The 20052-nt window shown below is 35.0% G+C and overlaps 1 protein-coding gene across 1 annotated transcript; it reads right to left on the minus strand.

Moving 5' to 3' along the window:
- Nucleotides 1–377: 377 nt before the first annotated feature.
- Nucleotides 378–11788, minus strand: LOC105041337 (general transcription and DNA repair factor IIH subunit TFB4). Its single transcript, XM_029263474.2, is given in 12 exon segments — nucleotides 378–637; nucleotides 4436–4531; nucleotides 5005–5081; nucleotides 7259–7327; nucleotides 7445–7498; nucleotides 8108–8153; nucleotides 8233–8270; nucleotides 10853–10899; nucleotides 10993–11260; nucleotides 11348–11466; nucleotides 11542–11604; nucleotides 11607–11788. Coding segments are annotated over 12 exon segments (1095 nt in total). The 5' UTR covers nucleotides 11752–11788; the 3' UTR covers nucleotides 378–564.
- Nucleotides 11789–20052: the final 8264 nt, after the last annotated feature.

Consider the following 20052-nt stretch of genomic DNA (forward strand, 5'->3'; position numbering starts at 1 on the left):
AACATTAGAAGCCAACCCCTTAAGGAATATGGGCCGCTTACAACACAACGGGCCTTGCACCGGATGGGCCCGAAGCCCCTGCAGCACTGCCATCACCCTGGCAAAAACTCCACGGTGCAGCACTGAACCGCCGTCTTGAGGCTGACACCACCCCCTCCATACCCTTCCCCACTAAGTAGCCATGCTTTGAGGTCTTTTGTAAAGCCCACATTCCCCAATTTTTTATATGCAGCTATCCTACTTAAATATAAAAATTTCAAAAACCAGTTCCAATTTCTGGATGCACCATTAAATGAAGCTCATATACCAGCAGTGGAACCTGTATATCACTCGCTTGTACCAAAAAAAAAAAAAAAAACGGTGTATCACTAAAGTCATTAGGAGGGGAAAATAATGCTGATTGAAAATAAAGTTTTTGTGATTTGTCAGAAGTCATCAAGATGGATGTCCAAGAAACGGTACAGATAGCCTCAAGGAAGGGGATAATAATGTCCCGAACATGGGAATAAACTCAGGTGAGTGACACCCATAATGGAAGGCAGAAGTTAGGCCTGATGGCTGTGGTTAGACCTCTGAAACTTTTCTCTTTCTATCTGATGTTGCATTGGCATCAGGAGGGGATTGATTGAACTCTGACCTGCATCATGCCAACAGATCTGAAATAGTTAGTTGTATCAATGTGTACGATACCACATCATACATAAGGGAGGTAAAGACCAAAAGGAAATACCACCAAGTGATAAAAGATCAAATTAACTATATCTTATTAATTATACTGAGTAAGAAATAAATATAGGTTAAAACAGCTCTGACAGTATTGGTGATCCACCTCACAAAAATGAAAGGGTATCATGTGACGACCCTTGATTTAGTGTGATCAATTTTGTAGCCAATGTTTTCACAAACTCACCCTATCTAGAAAGGTTGAAAAATAAACAGAACAAGTCACAGAAACAGGATATAAGGTGTGTTTAACAGTAAGACATTAAGACATGCTGTATAAATCCAGCACAAATTGTTCATTTACGTAGACAACAAGTTTCAAACAACTTCATTACTTCTAGAATCACCAACATACTAATGATTGTTTAAAGCAGGATATACTTTTGTTATTACATTGCACTAGTGAGAAAGCAACTATTAACGTATTACTTGATATTAACAATACCTGTTAAGATATGCTGAGCAAAAAATATAGTATTTTGGTTGAGCTTTATTTTGCAACGGATAAACTCTAGGGAGTCTTCAAGTGCTGAAGAATTTACTCATTGCGTTGTTGTGTCTTTGAGTCTTCAGTCAGTATGGCAGAGTTCAACTAGATTATAATATTGAATCAGATTCTAAGTAGACTGAACACTTTGTAATAGCTCACATTGCTCTAGGCTTGTTAGCCAGGTTCAAGCAGATTAAAATTGCTTTTGGCCAGACAAAATAAGCATCAGTTTTAGTAGCTTCATTAGTTTCAACAAACAGGGTTCAAGTCAGAAGTTTCGACTGTGAAAAAACATAAAGTTAGGAAAAAAAATCATATCAATAATTGAAAAAGAGAATATCATTTTGGATGATACTGTATTATTGACAGTTTCATTAGGCATCAAAATGTTTTACAAAACATCAAAAAGTATTAAAAGTAACATAAAATGTCGATAGTAGAACAAAAACTAGAATAAAAGACAAGCCAGAAAATAGATTTAACACCATATTAAAATTAAAATATGTTTTTAGTAAAATTCCTATACACCAGATACATGCAATCACATTACAACCAAAACAGACATTTAAAAATTGTGCACTTCTGTTTGAAGAAAAAGAGAAAATAACAAAGAAAAGAAATCTGAACTTCTGTAATATTGATCGACAAGTTCTTGGATAGTTTGCAAAATTTAAGAAACTAATATAAAAGGATGTATAGTTACAATTGTCTGCCATGAAGTTTCCTACATCATGAAAGCTAAGTGCTTCGTAATAATATGCAGACCATTACATAAACAAAAAAGAAATAATTAGCTGAATGAGACATAGGAAGCATTAGAAGAACATGAGAACCTGAAGTGGCCTCACAACTGGAATCTCAGTAGGTCCTATATGTAATGATCCACAACCTCACCAAAGAAGGCCAGCCAGAAGTTATATCTTGGGGTCCTTAGCCCTGTTTAAGCACCCAATATCTTCCCAGCACACAATCTATGTGGGACTAAACACATGCATGCATGTGTCCTAACTCACCCCATTTAAGTCCAAATGACTATGTAAGGGAAAGGGTCAACATAACACTTAGATAGAGGATTCTCATCAATATCGAGTGAGGCCACTCATCATATACTGCCTGGTTGGGGTCCATACTCATTGGAAATGCAAGTGAGGCTGCAGATACCACACAACCAAAGGTTCCTCTTTGACAAATCAAGTGAAGCCACTCATATGCTACCTGACTAGGGGTCCACCAATGACCTTCAATTATGGCATTTTGTTTTATATTTGACAAATATTCTCATAAACATCAAATGAAACATTTACTAGAAAGCTTCAATAGAAAGAGGCAAGTAGAAGAGGTTCCAATGAGGGTAGAATCAAGCCAAGTATGAGTTCAAAAATATCAATTAGAAGGCACCTATAATTTCATGATTTCACATAAATGCTACATGTATCCAACGGAGCAAAGGACCATAGAACAAGCCAAAATCTTTAAAATATGAAAAGGTCTGAAAACATAGTTGATTACAGTCCAGACTTCAAAGAAACTTAAAAGTTTCAGAAAGTGACTAAGATTCCTGGAAATGCAAGACAAATCTTAGAAACTTGGACTCAAAAAGCATAGAGAAGTTACCTACAAGGAAAGCATAAATTTGTAAATAATTTCGGAATTCAAAACCATGCATAAACTTGAAACAGATCAAGAGATTCAAAAAATGGAAATATATCTTAAACAGGAGTGTCACCTATAAGGGAATCCATGATTTTGGAAAAGGCTATATGGTTTCGGCTATCAAACACAAAATCCTGGGACTAATTTTAAAAATTATTGTCTTATGGTTAAAACAATAATCAGGTTTGAAATTGGATTTTCAAAAAATGGCATCCGTGGAAGTACAAAAGTTCAGTCAGAACATAGAAAAGTTACTCAGAAAGGAAATAATAGCTTGTGGAAAAGACTGTCCAGCTTAGATATCCAAATGCTAAGGTATTTCTCAAAGCTTAAAGTTTTATAAATTCTTTATACCAAAACATTACTAAAATCCAAAAGTCCACTTAGTCTCCAAAGTACATCTACTAACATGATGCTTGAAAGCACCTAGCGCCTCAGCAGATTGGTTCTTTTTTTCATCTTTTTTTACGCATGCGCACATATCTACATACATTTATATTTTCCTATGTATAGGTTGGATCCATAAAGCCAACTCCAAATGGTTGGGAAAAGTTCAGATGATTATAATTATGATATGATATATATAGGTCAACTCATTACATTTGTTGCAATAATCCAGGATCGTACCCAAAAAGGGTAGCCAGACATTACTATTTGGGGTCCTTGGCCTCAGTTAAGTACTCAAGATCCTCGAAGCCTACAATTGATGTGAGACTACAAACACTCACATGGGTCCTCACAAACTCCCCTTATTTAAGCCCTCCATCCTAGTGAGGCTAAGGGTCAAGCTAGAATAACAAAACACTACAAATGGCTAGTAGTCAGCATCAAAAGGGCATGCCCTACAATGTCCTCTAGTCCACATGGGCTACAAGTAGGGTCTACTCTAATTTCTTTTGGTAACAATCCAAGACCTCACCCAAAAAGGCTAGTCTTGGCCTTACTTAAGTACCCAAGATTTTCTCAGCACACAATCAATGCAGGACTAATTACATGCTCAGATGGGTCCTCACACTGTGTCACTATGAAGGTCATGAAAGCCACATTAGACATTTGCCAAACATAACTAGCAATTATCTCATGTGTCTATAGCATGTAACTTCAGGTTGGACAATTTCAGTGTACAGAAATATGCATTATACATCCAGGATAGCAGATTTCACAACCAAACTAAAATGATAGCCAAACTAGGAGACAATCACAATAAAGAAAAGGTAACTATACAAGATTAGCAAATGGAGAATGTGATGATTCCAATGTATTGTATTGCATGTTGCATAAATTATCAATACCCTCTAATTCTTTAGACAGCCCAAAAGTCGCAAGAATGTGTCATATCCAGCCTATATTGCCATCATGATATAAGCCAAAGGAAAGCTGTTTCAACATAATGTCGTGATTCTACAATTCAGCTATGCATAACAGAACCTGGAAACACAGGCATAGAATAACAAACACGATAGCCAGAAATTACAACTCCAAAATCTAATGCAACGTGAAAAGAATAAACTAGGGTAGGTTAAGGATGGATTTTGAAATTTTAATGGCTTCATGGAAGTTCCCACTCACCCACAGGTAGAACACTTCTTGTGATGTTTGCAGAATATTGACAAACAAACCGAACACACATACCCCATGTCAATGGTCTTTTTGTGGCAGAAGCAACTGCAAGAACCACAAACCTTAGATAAATGCATTAGAAATTCAAAAATACAGACAATTATAAGAAAAGGTTCACAAATCATTGCAAATATGCATCGTAATTGACATAAGAACAGCCAACTTCATCAGGAAAAAAAAAACAATTAGAGTTTGGTGAGTGGTTTGTGTTAATTCATTGATAAAAAATACCAATACAAATGTAGCTTCTTATCCTAACAATACTGCTGGAGAAAAGGTTAAGGCACCCATCTTCCTCTGTGGATGTGGAGAAATCAAAAACAATATAAATGTGATTATTTATTTTAATTTATTTTCTCTTTTCTCTACTATGCATGAACATAGTTCTAGAACAAACTCCCATCTTTTTCCCATCAAACACCAAAGTCCCAAAAAAAGTATGAATTACAATGTATATGCATGGAAAAGCAGTAAGCAAAATGAGATGTAGATGAATAAAAAAGTGGAGAAGAGAATACGAGGCACGGAAGTCCACTCCTGCAGGCTTGGGAAGTTGTAAAAAGTTGCGTGATTGCAAATCAGTTGCAAATACCGCCTGTATATTTTCACAAAAGGTCATAAAATACAAAACTCATGAACAGTAAAATGAGATTTTGCATACTAAATCACTATTACTCAAATCGCTACGGATACAACAGAATAGAATACATATGGAGGTGGCTACTGATTATTTTAAAATGAAATATTGTTTTATAAAAATGGGTTACATAACTGCTGTTTATAAAAGGAAAAACAGTAGAAAAATTGTTTTATATCCCAGATTAACTTTTCAAGTAAATGGCCATGGGTTAGGAAAAATGGCACAGTGGCTACCTATAATCAACCCCTAGTTCATCAGACAAAGCTTGCTGTATATGTTTATCCTTGTGCTAACTAAATGAATGACAAAAGCACAAACTTAAAACTATAAGCACTTTGCAGCAAGTGCCCAGTAGAAACATAACTTTATCTCACAGGAAGAGAGAGTCCCAGACTCCCAGGTCAAGAAGCATGGCATATTCCCAACTGGTTGGCTTTTTTTTTTTTTTTTTTCATTTTCATTTTACCTTCGTTCTTTTTTAGATATCATATAGAAAAATTGAATATGGAAAATCAGGTGAATATGAATAAATTTAAAATATAATTGCTACGGTACGAAGCACATGAGAAAAACAGCAAAAGGAAAAAGGAAAAAAGAAAAGAAACTACATGATGTTTTTTGTTGCTTTAACTGGTTAATTGGTCTATTCAAAAGAAAGAAGAAAATGACCTTTATCGAATCCTGAAAACACATAGAAACCAAGTCAGAATAATTGTTACCTAAAGCTATAGAATAATCATGCAAAATTAGTTCTGTGACCCTTCAAGCCTGAAAGTTTTCGTAGTCAAAACTTCAAAGGATATCAAGGTAAAAAGAATCCTAGCTAAATATCTTGAATGTTCTTCTGGAAATCTCTGAACCTGGTCCACACCCTGAGGAGACTGAGCCGGATGCTTCCTAAAATTTGGGGAACTAAGAAAACTAAGAGTATGTAGGGAATATATTGATTACGCTCCGTGATCCACTTCGTGACAGTTATTTCTGCCATACTTCAGCCCGAGGGCTCTGTGATTTGGGAAGCTGTTGATAAAAAATACTGTGGCGGACACTGTAAAAGATATGTTTAGACATCTGCACCAGCTTTGCTGTGCCATGTCTGGTGCATGTCATGCGTACCATGTCTATGCCATGCCTTTTGCTGTTCCAGTTACAAACAAGACCAATCTACAGTAGGATTGAGCTATGGTAATGGTTTTGAATAGGCCCATGCTTTACCAACCATTGATGGTGTTTTGATGTTCATACAGAATAAGCTTTGCAAACTAACAGTTCCTACAATGCCTTCAGCCTTATCTCCTTCTTCCATAGCTTCTCATAAATGATATTCAAGAACCACCTGGCTCTGACTCACCCTCTGTTGATGAACCTTGCGGAGGAACCCTTAGGTTTTCGGGGCATGGGATTCCCAACCAACTTGCTCTTGGGAGAGAGAAACACTGGTGGTTGCACACAGCTCTTTATTGCTCAATAAAAGATATTCAAGAAACACCTGATCACTTATCAGATGTTCTAGTTTTAAACACATATTTTGCAATGGGAAGGTGCATCAAAATCTAAACTAGTGCATAGTTCATTTTCACTTAAACTTCTCCTTTTAGACCAATTTAATATTTACAGGAACTAGGGTAATACTAATTATTATGTAGTTGCATAGAATTGAACTGATAGAAGTAAATTAGGTCAAGTGGGATGGCCAATAATTAGTTCAAAATTAATGTCATCAACCGCATTTATCTACTTTCTTTTCTCCTGAAGTTATAGAGTAGCTATCTTCTCTATTTCAACACATATCTTGAGACCATGTCTAGTCAGCCTTGTGAGTCGCAGATAGCTAAAAGATATTGCATTTGATCAACTTTATCGTGATGTTATAAAAATGAGTTATATTGCTGCCATAGTCAAAATAATAGATAGTTAATATTGTTTCAGGCCTGTAATTTTTATCTGCAAACCAGTAATAGCATGCCAATATATGAAAGTCAAGAGAAACAAAATATCTTCCAATTAATGAACATCAAGCCCAGAAATTAGGCATATCAATTATCTACTAAACAAGGGGCAGGATCATCTTCATGATAAAAACAATTTTAGTATCAGGTCAAATCAAGAAAAAGAAGAAAATAAGAACTTACTGCAAGGTATTGAAATAAGCCATCCAGGTGTTGGGGCTTCAGATAAACCCCCCCAGTAATATACGAAGCCTGAAAAATGGATTCATTTTAATAATTGATGCTGAAAAATAAAGGTGGAAAAAGAGAAACTCCGCTAAAGAAACATCAGAGTTTAAAACTAGAGGTAATTCAAAATCTACACATCACCTGTTGCAAGAAGGCAGAGTGCTGAACCCCTATAACACACGAATCAATAGGAACCTGAGATGATCATATTTTTTTTCATAATTAAGATGAATGAAATATATCCCATAATAAATGCAAAGCGTGTAGGAGGGGGGGTTCTGGGGTTTGCGATCATAACAACAAAATAAAAAAAGGGGGTAACACAAAAGAAGTATTTAAAAGGATGTAAGTCTGAAAACTCATCCAAGATGCTTCTCAGGAGTTTATGAGCTAAATTCTTTGTCACTTCAAAACTCCAAGTTCTAATATTATACTTACACTGCACCAGTCGATGTTCTATTATAAGAGTTTATCATGAAAATTCCTCTCACCTCCACCTCTCCGGGAAAAAAATTATATGTTTGTGTACGGGGTGATTCACAATTACAATTAAGGAAATATTTAACGACGGTTTACCTCAAGAAATTACTGAAACAAACAAACCTTAAAGGACAGATCTTTATCATCATTAAGATATATCCCATATGTGGGAGAGGTACAGTTCCAAATAAACCCTGTATGATTCGTAAAGTGCTCAAGGGTACTGAGATATTTACTTAAATCATTTTGGCATTTTAAGAAGGCAAAAAACATCAAAGACTTAAATGAGAATAAATAATAAATTCAGATTTTTGCAAAGGATACCATGGAACGTTGTGCTGAGAATATTGCATTCATTACTGCAACATATCTGCCCACTCACTGTTTCAGACTTCAAGCCAAGTATATGAAGTTACATATGAAGGAATCAAATTGCAAAGGAAACATACTGTTCTGGTCCATCTGGAGAACCCTGCAGACATAAAATCTGTCTTGGGATGTTAGTTTAATGTTTCACCGACCACAAAATTGTACATCTTGCAAGTCAACAACATTCTTTTAGGTAATTTTACTGGCATATGAAGGGGGGCCAGAAAAGTTTTACCCAAAAAGAGTATAAAGAAGCAGATGTTCAATTGTAAAACCACTAAAACTTGCACATAATTGGACACGGTATACTAAAATTAAGTTCATGTAAGACAAAGGTAGAATAGCCACATTAAGATACATCTTAATGAGGAAAACACTAACATCATTAGTTTCAGCATTGAAGTTTGCTCCTTCAGCCTTTAGTAATGCCTAACTAATGATTCTCATGTAACTATATTCCAGGTTAGGGTATCAAAGTTACATGTGACTCAACTGGGCTCGGAAAAAGAAATACAATGCAAAGTTGGATCTACTCAGGTCTGCCAAAAATTGAATGATTCAGCAAATCAAGAGGCTTATCCAAGCCATGTTTCCTTCTTAGGTAAATGATACTTCTAACTTGGTCAAGGTTGAAGCTTTTTTTTTTTTCTGACACAAGCAAGTCATTATGAGTTCACTAGTTTACCAAGCCAAGCATGTATGCTCTTCACTTACAGCATTTTCATATAAATGTAAAATGTTTGTCAAGCTAAATTCTTTAATAGCTTTTCTTCACATAGGTAACCGGTAACTCGGTATATTTATAACTCAAATGATAAGGTGGTTCTTAGGATGCGTTTGTATTGGAATTTTCTTAGTCTTTAAAAATAACCGATGTACCATCTAGTGATTTGATCACTAAATTACAACAATGGTGCATGTCATGTATTCAAAATGTTACTATCTGCAAGTCACTGAAGTTGATGTATATGCTTGCTAGATGGCCAGGAGACAAAACATTAAAGAAAATAGAAAGAAACTTGCATGGGATTGCCCTATCTCTACACTATGTTGGAGTAAATGGAAAGAAAGAAACAACTGTGTTTTTCACTTCGAAGCATCATCGTCAGAGAAAGTAGGGCAGAGTTGCCTCTTCCTTCTTAGCAGATGGACTTCATGTCACCAAGGAAAATATAAAAATCCAGTACAAGAATGCTTGATAATTCTCAAAGGAGATGACAACAGTGACGCACAATAGAGAGATACAAAGCAGTTGGAATCGCAGCTAAACTCTCTCCTCTATTTTTTTCACATCTTGAGATGAAATAGATGCAAAGGGTCATACATGAAACTGTGCCATCTTGGCAACGGTTTTATAGCTGTGTCTTGGCTCCTGCTTGTTTCTCTTCCTCTCCCCTTCCTTAACTTAGTAACCTCTTGTATATAAAAATGCTTTATTAATAAACAAGTGGTCACAATCCTCCCTTCTCATCAAAAAAAAAAAAAAATGTTATACTCTGCCCACAGGATATGGCTCTGTTGTGACTATGAAGTTAAATAACTTTTTTTTTTTTTAATTTGTTCCCCATTATTTTTGGCATGTCCAGGATACATGACAAGGTTTTGTTATAAATCTTTCAATTTGTCAAATGATATCTTTGGTGATTAACAAGAAAAAAAATAAAAATATTGTAGGCAGTTCAAAAGCACATCCTCTAAAATCATAGTAGTTAAATTGTCACCTATAATTAAAGAATGCATCATCAGTCATTACAATATTGAAATAAATTATTCTATGCTTTTACTTTATATTTACATCAGTCATCCAAATATACATAACACATGAGCCATCACATTGATTTCACATGAGTCACCAAGTCGATGTACAGTTTAGCAGGCTAACTGAGACCAACACATGTTTTTCCAGCCACGGTCCTATGATGTACTACAAACTTTAGTACTGGCTAAATTAGAAAATCAAGATTCCATTGTGATCAAAATAATGGATATATTTTGACTGGATTTTCACACATATATGCCTCAAAGGTACCATGCCAAGATTATGACATCTATAGCACCCTCAACATAATGAACAACTAAAGGTCTACTTCCTACTCTTAATACTATGCTCGTCAAGTTAGAGTTTCCATTTTGCTTGTTGGCATAAGAACTATTTCACTGTTTGAATTTCAAATGGACTCCCACATGTGAAGAATATAATATGGCCCTTTAGATACACAAGTGTGTAAAACAATATTGTCAATGAATAGGTGATTCCTAAATAAACTTCAGTTATGAGTGTAAAACCCTCACCCTAGCTCTTGTTTCCAAACAAAGTCAGGCGACCCTACCTCAGTTGAACCTGTGTTATGGGCTATTCCACGCCACAACCAAGAGTGCTGACAGAAGCATCTCATATTAATCAAAACTCATGATCATGAAATATAGTACTTTCACTCTCAAGGATATTGACCACCTAATTACATTAAGCACGAGGTGTTCAGCCTGAACCTGTACCATTTTCAACCCCAACCTCAATTATTCCATCAAATTTCGAGCAAACATACAACTTCCAAACATCGTCATCATAAGTTATTCTTCAGCTTAGAATTTTTATCTTTTCAACAATGAACTAACTTATGAGCAGAAAAGGAGACAAATTACAACAAAATAACAACAAGCACAAGTATTAATAGCTCGACAAATAAACGGGATACTTACTCGTGGCTGTGGATGGAGTGCTCCAGATCGGAAAACCCTCTGAATATCTAATTCCCGCGTTAGGAACCAACAAAATTTCCTAAATCCCAAACTTCATGCAAAAAGACGTGATTTTCAAAGTAGAGAACCATCAAGGATACAGCATAGAGCTAGGGATAGCGATCCCGAGAGGAGAGAAGAGACGCCACCAGCGACCACCCTATCAGGCCCCTTCCCAAGCCGCCGATCCTTGGCCACGAACTCCTCCACCTTGCGAAGGATCTCGGAGCACACGGCGGGCACGTTCCCACCATGTGACCCTCCGCCCGCCGAGTCGTAGATATAGCCGCAGGAATTGACGCCGGTGGCGATGAGGACCACTTGGTTGAGTTGGTTGAGGAGGAGAACGGAGTTCAAGAATGGAATAACCTAAAAAGGATCGAATCTTAGGGTTAGGTTTTGGGGTTTTGAGGTTTCGATTAGATTACAAGGATTTGGGAAGAAAAAGGAGCTCACATGATTGAGGAATTTGGCAAAAGGGAGGGTGGCGGCGGGATGGTGGGGCGAGGTGCCGCCGCCGCCGGCCCAGAAGAAGGGGTTGGCGTCGAGGAGGACGACGACCAGGCTGACATCGTCTGTGGTTTTGTAAAGGGGCAGAGGGATTAGAGAGAGACAGATAGAAAGGAAGGGAGAGGCGGAAGAGGACTCACCGGTATAGAGTTTCGAGGGAGCGGAATTCATGGCTGGTGACCGACGGAGGAGGGACTGCGGTGCGGGAGTGCAGTTAACCGCGGCGTCAAACGATTTTCCTTTATCGTTGCTATAGTTGGAGCAAGGGTCATCAGCCAAGCCCAATTTCTCTTCTCTGCCTTGGAGGAGAAATTATTGCATCCACCTGAACCTGGGCAAATCCGGAGCATATGCACGGTGGATAGCGCGCAATCGGAATTGGTGAAATACAAGAATAGCGTGGCGTGTTATCTACCGTGGGATTTGACGCGGTCCAATTGCACCTGGTGCATGCAATGCGGAGGCATCTTGGAGGGCCATCGTTAAATCTGAGCCCGGTTCGCTTTCTTTGGAAGATAGGGGACTGGTTGGGTTCGTCGGAAAAAATTTCCTCCACTGAAATATTTATTTTTAAAAAAAACTTATATGTATGTAACCAAAAAAAAAAAAAAAATTTATATATCGATATATGATATCTAAAATTATAATTTTTATATATTTAATTAATTATTACAGAGTGATATATTTTAAAATAAATTATATTTGATTAAGCATCTATTTTTAAAAAAATATATAAGTAAACTACCCATTATGCTTTTAATTGAAAAAAATATCTTATTCTATTTTAGATATTTTTGAAAAAGATATTTCCTCGATTCTTAATCAATGAAAAAATTATTTTTTATATCCTATATAAATTTTTTTTTGAAATATAGAAATTTTATTTTCATAAGAAAGTTATTTTTCATCTTCTTTTTTTTTTCTGAAAACTTCAATCAAATATGAGACATTTATTTCTTTTCTTATTGACTTTTTTCTATCTCTTTTTTCTATAAACCAAATAAATTCAAGGGAGTTCTTATTTTTTTCTTCTTGGCATTATTATCCTCCCATTAACATAAAATATAAGAGCATCAATTCAGAAAAATAGATTATATTTAATATAGTAAAAATTAATATACGATAAAATATAAGGATATTAATACAATCTTCTCATTTAAAGATATAAAAAGTATCATTATTTATTTTTATAGTTGGCCATGAAACCATATTTCAAGTTAACAACACATCCACTTAATGACGATGCTTCTTGATAAATTTTTTTCATGATTTTTTTTTTTCCCTTTGATCAACAACAATGCAAATGAAATACCAATTATGGTCCAAAAGATTTTATTTTTTAAATATTATTAATTGAAAAAAAGAAAAAAAATCTTGTTATATTTTTAGGGAGTGCTATTCCCAATACCACTTCATTCATTGTTGAGGGTATCAGAAAGATTGATGTGATCTACAAAGATGACAAAAATGACATCATCCCTGTGTGTTACTTAGTCAATCACCGTGTATACAGATTGTAACGGAAAGTGAGGTGGTATGGAGAAATCTTTAGATACCATCATAACTATTGTGCCCCACTGATCCATAGCTAAGTCTCCATAATACAAGGTGAGGATATAAACAAATCTAAAAATTTGATAACCCAACTCGATTTATATAATTAGAAAAAGATTTAAATTAATGTTTTCACATAAAAGTTGGATTTTACATGTAAGATTTTGATTTCTTATTGGATCAGGCTGGAATGTAAATATGTTTGAACTTAAAAATTCTATAAATTAAATATATATGCATAAATCTAAAAAGAAAATCTTATAATTTTTTTTTGATTTCTTAATTCTTTTTCTTCATACGTAGATCTACCTCCAAAATCTCAATCGATATTCAAAATTTAATTTTATTTCAATTACAAAAATATAAAAATAAACATAAAAATAAATATATCTTAAGAATAGTTACGAAAAAATTTTTGAACTATTTGAAGATTTTTAATTTTATCTTGAACTTTAATTTAGTGCAATCAGTTCATTAAACTTTTAGAATGGTTCAATTTCGATCTTGGTTATGTCTGCCGTCTAGGTACCATTAAGAATGGAGAACATGACGTCTTGTGAGGGTCACGTGAGAGGGTAAATGAGGCTGATGTGGAAAAAGACTTTTTTTTTTCATCGATCATTCTTTGCCTCCATTTTCAACGACTGGATACCGACGGCTCTGATGAGAGCGATGCTTTATCGATCGATAAGAAGGCAGTGATCGGTCCTCCATTTTCACAAAATGATTTCTTTATCTTATATTTTGATTTTACTTATTAGTGTTTGTGTAGATTTTTTTCAAAAATCCTAATTTCTTCAACCCGAGAAAAAATAAGAAAGATTTGATTTTGAGTAGCAAGTGATTGAAAAAGTAATTTTTTGGTTGTATGTATGTGATCCCAAAGCTGTTGAAGTTTTCTGATGTGCATAGAATGTGGTCCCAAATGGTATTAAAGTATTTTGAAGCTGTTGAAGCTTTATTAAAGCTTCTATTTGTAGTGAAATGGATCCCAAGTTGTCACCATTTAAGTGGTTCCAAAGCTTTTTAAAGCTGTTGAAGCTTTATTAAAGCTTCTGTTTGTAGTGAAATGGGTCCCAAATCATCCCCATATGATCCCAAAGTTTTGTTTAATCTTTTTGAATTTAGTAGAATGCGGTCCCAACTTGTTGTCTTCAATATTCATGGAATATAGAAATGCATTTTTTTTTTCAGCCAGTAGATCTTTGTGCTAGATGATAGTATGCTGCTTCTTAAAGCAGACTTTTGTGTAACTACTTCCTTATTGTTGGACATAATTTTTTTGCTATTATTACTGATATTTCAATATAATCTTTTTAACATATCACATAATGGATTGTCTAACCATTGTTGTATAACATGGCGAGAACTTGTCAAGAAGGGTAGATGCATTGAATATGTTGGAGGAAATGTGGTATATTGTGATATCTGTGACACAAATAACTTATCTTATGATAAGTTATAAGATATGGTGGACAACCTGTGTATGGATAAAGTTGTAAGATTATTTTGCAGGATGTATGTTCCAAATGATGATCAGGAAATGAGGCTTATTTATCAAGATGGTTAGCTTCAAGAAATAATAAATCTTGCATTGGATAGAAGAGAGTACCTTTATGTTTATGTTGACTATGAAGAAGTAATCAACAAACCAATCAGTAGAAGAAGACGTAGGACTAGAAGTGTTACTAAACAATTTGTGGACAACTAAGGCTTGGAACTAATGAGAAGCAAAGGAATTGGATAGCCGCCAGCAAGAGGCAAATTGAAGAAAACAATTACTAAGCAAAGTCAGCAAGCAGTGGTAAAGAAAGGAAAAAAAAATGTACTTGATAGAAGACTTAAGGAGCTAATTCGGATTGATGAGGAATGTTCTGGGGATGAAGAGTATGTCCCATTCAATGACAGTGAAGATGGAGAGACTGATGACAACTGTTATACAGATGTTGAGCTTTTAATATATAATAAAGAGTGGATAGCTATAAGAGAAAGAGTGAGAGAAGAAAAAAATAAAACTAAGAAGAATGAGGATCACGTACAAAGAGAGCATCCACCATGTGTGGGTGAGAGTACAGGAGTAAGCATATCTGCTCTCTTAGATGAACTTGAAGAGCAGATTGGGTACGATAATGATTATCATGATTCATCCGAGTTTGACATACCGGAATCAAGTCCTGAGCATGAGCTTGGTGATCTCATGAAGAGGAAGAGATGGGTTTATTTCAATTCAAAAACTGATATACAGCATGTCAAATTTTGTAAAGGTATGACATTCAACACCATTGAACATTTTAAAGATGCTATAGTCAAATATAGTGTAGCACAAAAATTTGATATGAGATTTATGAAGAACGAGGCTACTAGAGCAGAGTTAAAATGTACATTAAATGGGTACCCATTCAGAATATGATATTCATATGAAAAAAATCTTGATAGATTTCAAATCAAGATATATATTGATGAGCATAAATATGTAAGAAGCCATAAGAACAGTCAAATGATAGCTAGATGGATAGCAAAAGAATTTGAAGAAAAGCTTAGGCTATCCTGGTTACAAGCCCAAAGAGATGAAGTATGATATTAGGATAAGATTTGAAGTTGATGTTACCATTACTAAGTGATGGAGGACAAGGCAATTGGCTTTGGAGACCATTAGAAGGTCTCATAGTAAATATTATGTAAGGCTACCTGATTATTGTGAAGCGATTAGGAGAAGCAACAAGAGCACAACAATAGTCATGAAGATTGAGAGGTCTGTTGATGGTTTACTATTTCAAAGATTATATATTGATTTTGAAGCTCTTAGAAAGGAATTTTTGACAGGTTGTAAGCCCACTTTTGGCCTTGATGGTTATTTCTTAAAATGAATTTGTAAGGAAGAGCTACTAGCTGCAATTGGTAGAGATGCTAATAATCAAATATTTTCAATTGCATGGGCTATAGTAAAGATAGAATATAGAGATTTTTGGAGTTGGTTCATTAATTTTTTAACTGAAGATCTATGACTTAGAGATAAGTTGGGTTAGACTGTTATTAGTGACCAGCAAAAAGTAAATTGAAGTCAATTGCCTTTTAAATATACATCATGCTTAGTTATAGAACATTATACTAATTTATTTTTGCCTATTATATGTAGGGATTGGTTGAATCAGTCAGTGATTTGCTACCACATGCTAAGCATAGAAATTGTGCAAGGCATGTATATGAAACTGGAGGAAAAAATATGAGGGTGGAGTTCTAAAGCTCACCTTCTTCAAAGCCGCCAAGTGTACTACAGAGGCAGACTTTATGGATGTACTAGATGAGATGAAAGTTTTATCTAAGGAAGCATGAAAAGACTTCACGGATGCAAATCCAAAGAAGTTTGTTAAAGCCTTCTTCTGTCCATTTCTGAACTGTGATGTAATTGATAATAATATATCTGAGACATTCAATTGTTGCATTCTTCAAGTAAGGGAGAAACCATTGATTGATATCCTTGAAGATATTAGGAGTGCATTAATGGTCCGAATGGCAAAGAAAAAGGGACAAATTGATAAGTGGCATGAAAAAATTTGCCCTCGAATACAAGAAAAGATTGAAAAAGATAAGTCAGATAGCAGATGGTGTGAGATAATTTATAATGGTGAAAGCAAATATGAAGTCACATGTAAGGGATAATCCTATGAAGTCAGCTTGATTGATAGGAGCTGTACATACAATGAATGAAACCTAACAGGAATACCATATAGTCATGCCATATCTGCTATATGGCATAAGAATGATAATGTAGAAGATTATGTGGTAGCATGTTATACAAAGGATGTATGGAAGAAGTGTTATGAGTATGTACTTCAACCTGTGAATGGAGAAAGGTTATGGCCTAATACTGGTGTGGAGGTAGTGCTACCTCCATCAGTAAGAGTAATGCCAAGCAGGCCTAAAAAGCTGAGAAGAAAGGACCCACACCACACGAGGAATTCAAGCATCCTCATAAGATTTCAAGACATGGAAGATAGATGACCTTTCAAGTTTGCTTCAAAACAGTTCATAACAAGTAGGGTTATCCCAACAAAAGTGATTCATTGACAATTGATCTACCTCCAAAGAGGCTTAGAGGAAGGCCAAGTAAAAATCATGTTATCATAACCAAAATAAAAAAATTTACTTTTCAATTTCATGTCTTTTTACTTTAATCATTATATGTCAATGCCTTATTACCTTTCTTATATCAGGTTACATCTACTGGAGCCAGCACCAGGAGGCGAGCAAAACTGCCAAATAAGAGAAGGGGATGGCAAATGCTTTCCGAGGGTAATGGACTATATGTTTTACCAGATACCGAAAAAAAAAATTATAGTAAGATTTGTGTCCAACAATCGAGTTGTTTAATATCATCTTGCTGATTTATATGTGCAATTGGTTTGTACAGAGGCCAAGCCGGATGAGACACTTCAGTAGAAGAAGTGCAACTCAAATTGGTATGGGATCACTAAAAGCACAAATGGATCCTAGAAGAAAGAATCAGGATAAAAAAACTCAGCCATTGTCTGAACAGTTAGGAACCCAAGATAGCACTGTTGATAATGCTTAGTTGATATGGTGTATTGTGTTGCCGCTGTGGAAGTAGTTCAAGATGATTGTTCTTCTTGTTTACATAGATCAGTGTTTATTTTGGACTGTTTGTAATAGCTTAGGTTATTACAAATAGATATGAACTTTTAGTGTTTGTAATAGCTCAGATTATTTTTGGTTGTTTGCAAATCTTTTGATAGCTCAGGTTATATGTAATGAAACAATATAATATTATATTGCATTATATTTGATTCAGTGGTAAATGTTTACTATTGATGTTTGTTATTAACTTTCATGTTTCAGGTTGGAATTACAAGTTCTAGATTTGGTTTGAATGTTTCAGTTATTGAGAATAAATGCATGTACAAAGAACTCTATCAATGTATGTTTCAGCTAACTGAAGGAATGTATGTACAAAGAATAAATGTATGTGCAAAGAACTCTGTCAATGTATATGCAAAGAACTTTGAAGTGAACAAATGTATATTTCAGTTAACTGAATAAGTTTGTAATTCAAAGTTTGTATATTAGCATTCCTTGGTTGCTTGTCTCTTAAGCTAAACAATGATGTTAAAAGGATTATCTATATTGCAGTCAGGTTAAGTCCATAGAGATTCTTACTTGTCATAGCATATGGCTGCAAAAAAACAAAGGCAGAGTTGTCTGATATGGTGGGAAAGAGAATCCTTAAGTAGATGGATTTTTGTTTGTAAATGAACCATAAAATTTCAGGTGATGGTATAAGACATATAGAATTGTCCTAATGTGCTCGGCATAAGTTGATGCTTAAAATTGCTCTCAGGGACTTGTTGTCGCTTCAATAAGCTTGGAGCTTTATTAACAGTGCATCTTACAGTTCTTAACAACTAACAATTCTTAAAACTAATGTTTCAGCTTTCTCTTTGCTCAGTAGCACATGACTTAATTAATAGTGGCACGGGACTGAATGTTTTATATTTTAGCTTTATTAACAATGGCATTCTCATTGGCATTTCCACTTTTTCAAAGGATTATGATACATAACTTTCTGATACAATATATGTATCGTATACTGTATGGGCAAGCAAATATGGAGGTGTGGGGGGGGGGCGATCAAAATTGAATTCTAATATAGTTATCATCTATGAATTTCAATAACTTCATTGCAATCAAAATTAAATTTCAATATATGTATCATCTACGAATTCAAATATAGGTAGGGGCAATCAAATTTGATTTGCAATATATGTATGACCTACGAATCAACCTATTTGAAACACATCTTGACCTTTAAGCATTCATTGTTTGATATATAAGGGATGATGCTCAGCACACCTTGACATATCATTTCACTCAAGAACTTTTCTTGTGCCATTCATATTTGCTGGTTCCACGCATGTGCCAACTGACCATTTAATCTCTTTCAAGCTTCACTATCTCATATCTCAAGTTCATTTTAATGAAGATAACTTTACTAAGAAGAGATGCAAATATCAAACATAAACTATTACATTCAACAACTTTGGAGTATAACATTGATTTCAAAGTTGATTTTCAAAATCTTTAAAATTCTAGAGCTGGTTTAAGTGGTTTGATGACCACTTTCAAAATCAATATATAATAACATACTAAAAGTTGATCAAAATATGACCACTATTGTTAGCATAATGAATAAAAACATGATTACAATCACATATAGCTTCTCTCTCGTAGTATGTTTAGCAAGCTTCTTTTTTAACTCTGCACTCTGCTTTCAGCTTTGATACCTTATCTTTGATATCAGTAGCCTCTTTTTCTAAATCCTCTGTCTCTTCTAATAAATCGATTGTCCCTCCTTTGAGTTCAACCACATGTTCTTTTAAATCAAAACTTTCTCTTCTGTATCTTCCAACGATAGTAGACAATCTTTTCACATCAACTTTCAAATCCCTTGCTTCATCCCTTTTTTTCAAGTAAAGCTACTTTGGCTTGATCCCTTATCTTTGGATCAATCTTAGCAAAATATCCATAATAAGAATCGTTCTGCCATCAATTAATATCCATATTATAACTAAAGAACTTATAGTAGCATAATTTAAGAAATTAAACATTGAAAAAAGAGTCAGTTGATATCGATCATACTCACCTGATAATTTGGACAACCCCTAAACCTCCGTCCAGGATATTATTGCTTCATGAAGTCCATAATTTAGCTACAAGACTACATTTGCACTGATCGAGAGCTTCATAGCTTCCAGTTGACTCCATGCTAGAGACTGGGGAGTGATGTGATGATCTTCCAACTCTTCTAGATATTATGTCTTCCAACACTTGTCTTTCTCTCACTGATGTGCGTCCTTACGAGTTGTAACCGGAGTCAATCGGTGATAAGCCGGATGAAAAAGATAGATGGATTCAGGAAGGTAAAAGTTGGATGAAAAATGAACAAAATATGAGATAAAAAAATTATCTTCATCACGGGAATGAAGGACAGATCACCGCCTTCTCGCTGACCAGCAAACCACCACCATCACGAGTGTTGAGTCATCGAAAATGGGAAGGATTATCGGTTTATATAATCTAGA

Source organism: Elaeis guineensis, chromosome 3 (assembly GCF_000442705.2).
Source record: "Elaeis guineensis isolate ETL-2024a chromosome 3, EG11, whole genome shotgun sequence".
NCBI lineage: Eukaryota > Viridiplantae > Streptophyta > Magnoliopsida > Arecales > Arecaceae > Elaeis > Elaeis guineensis.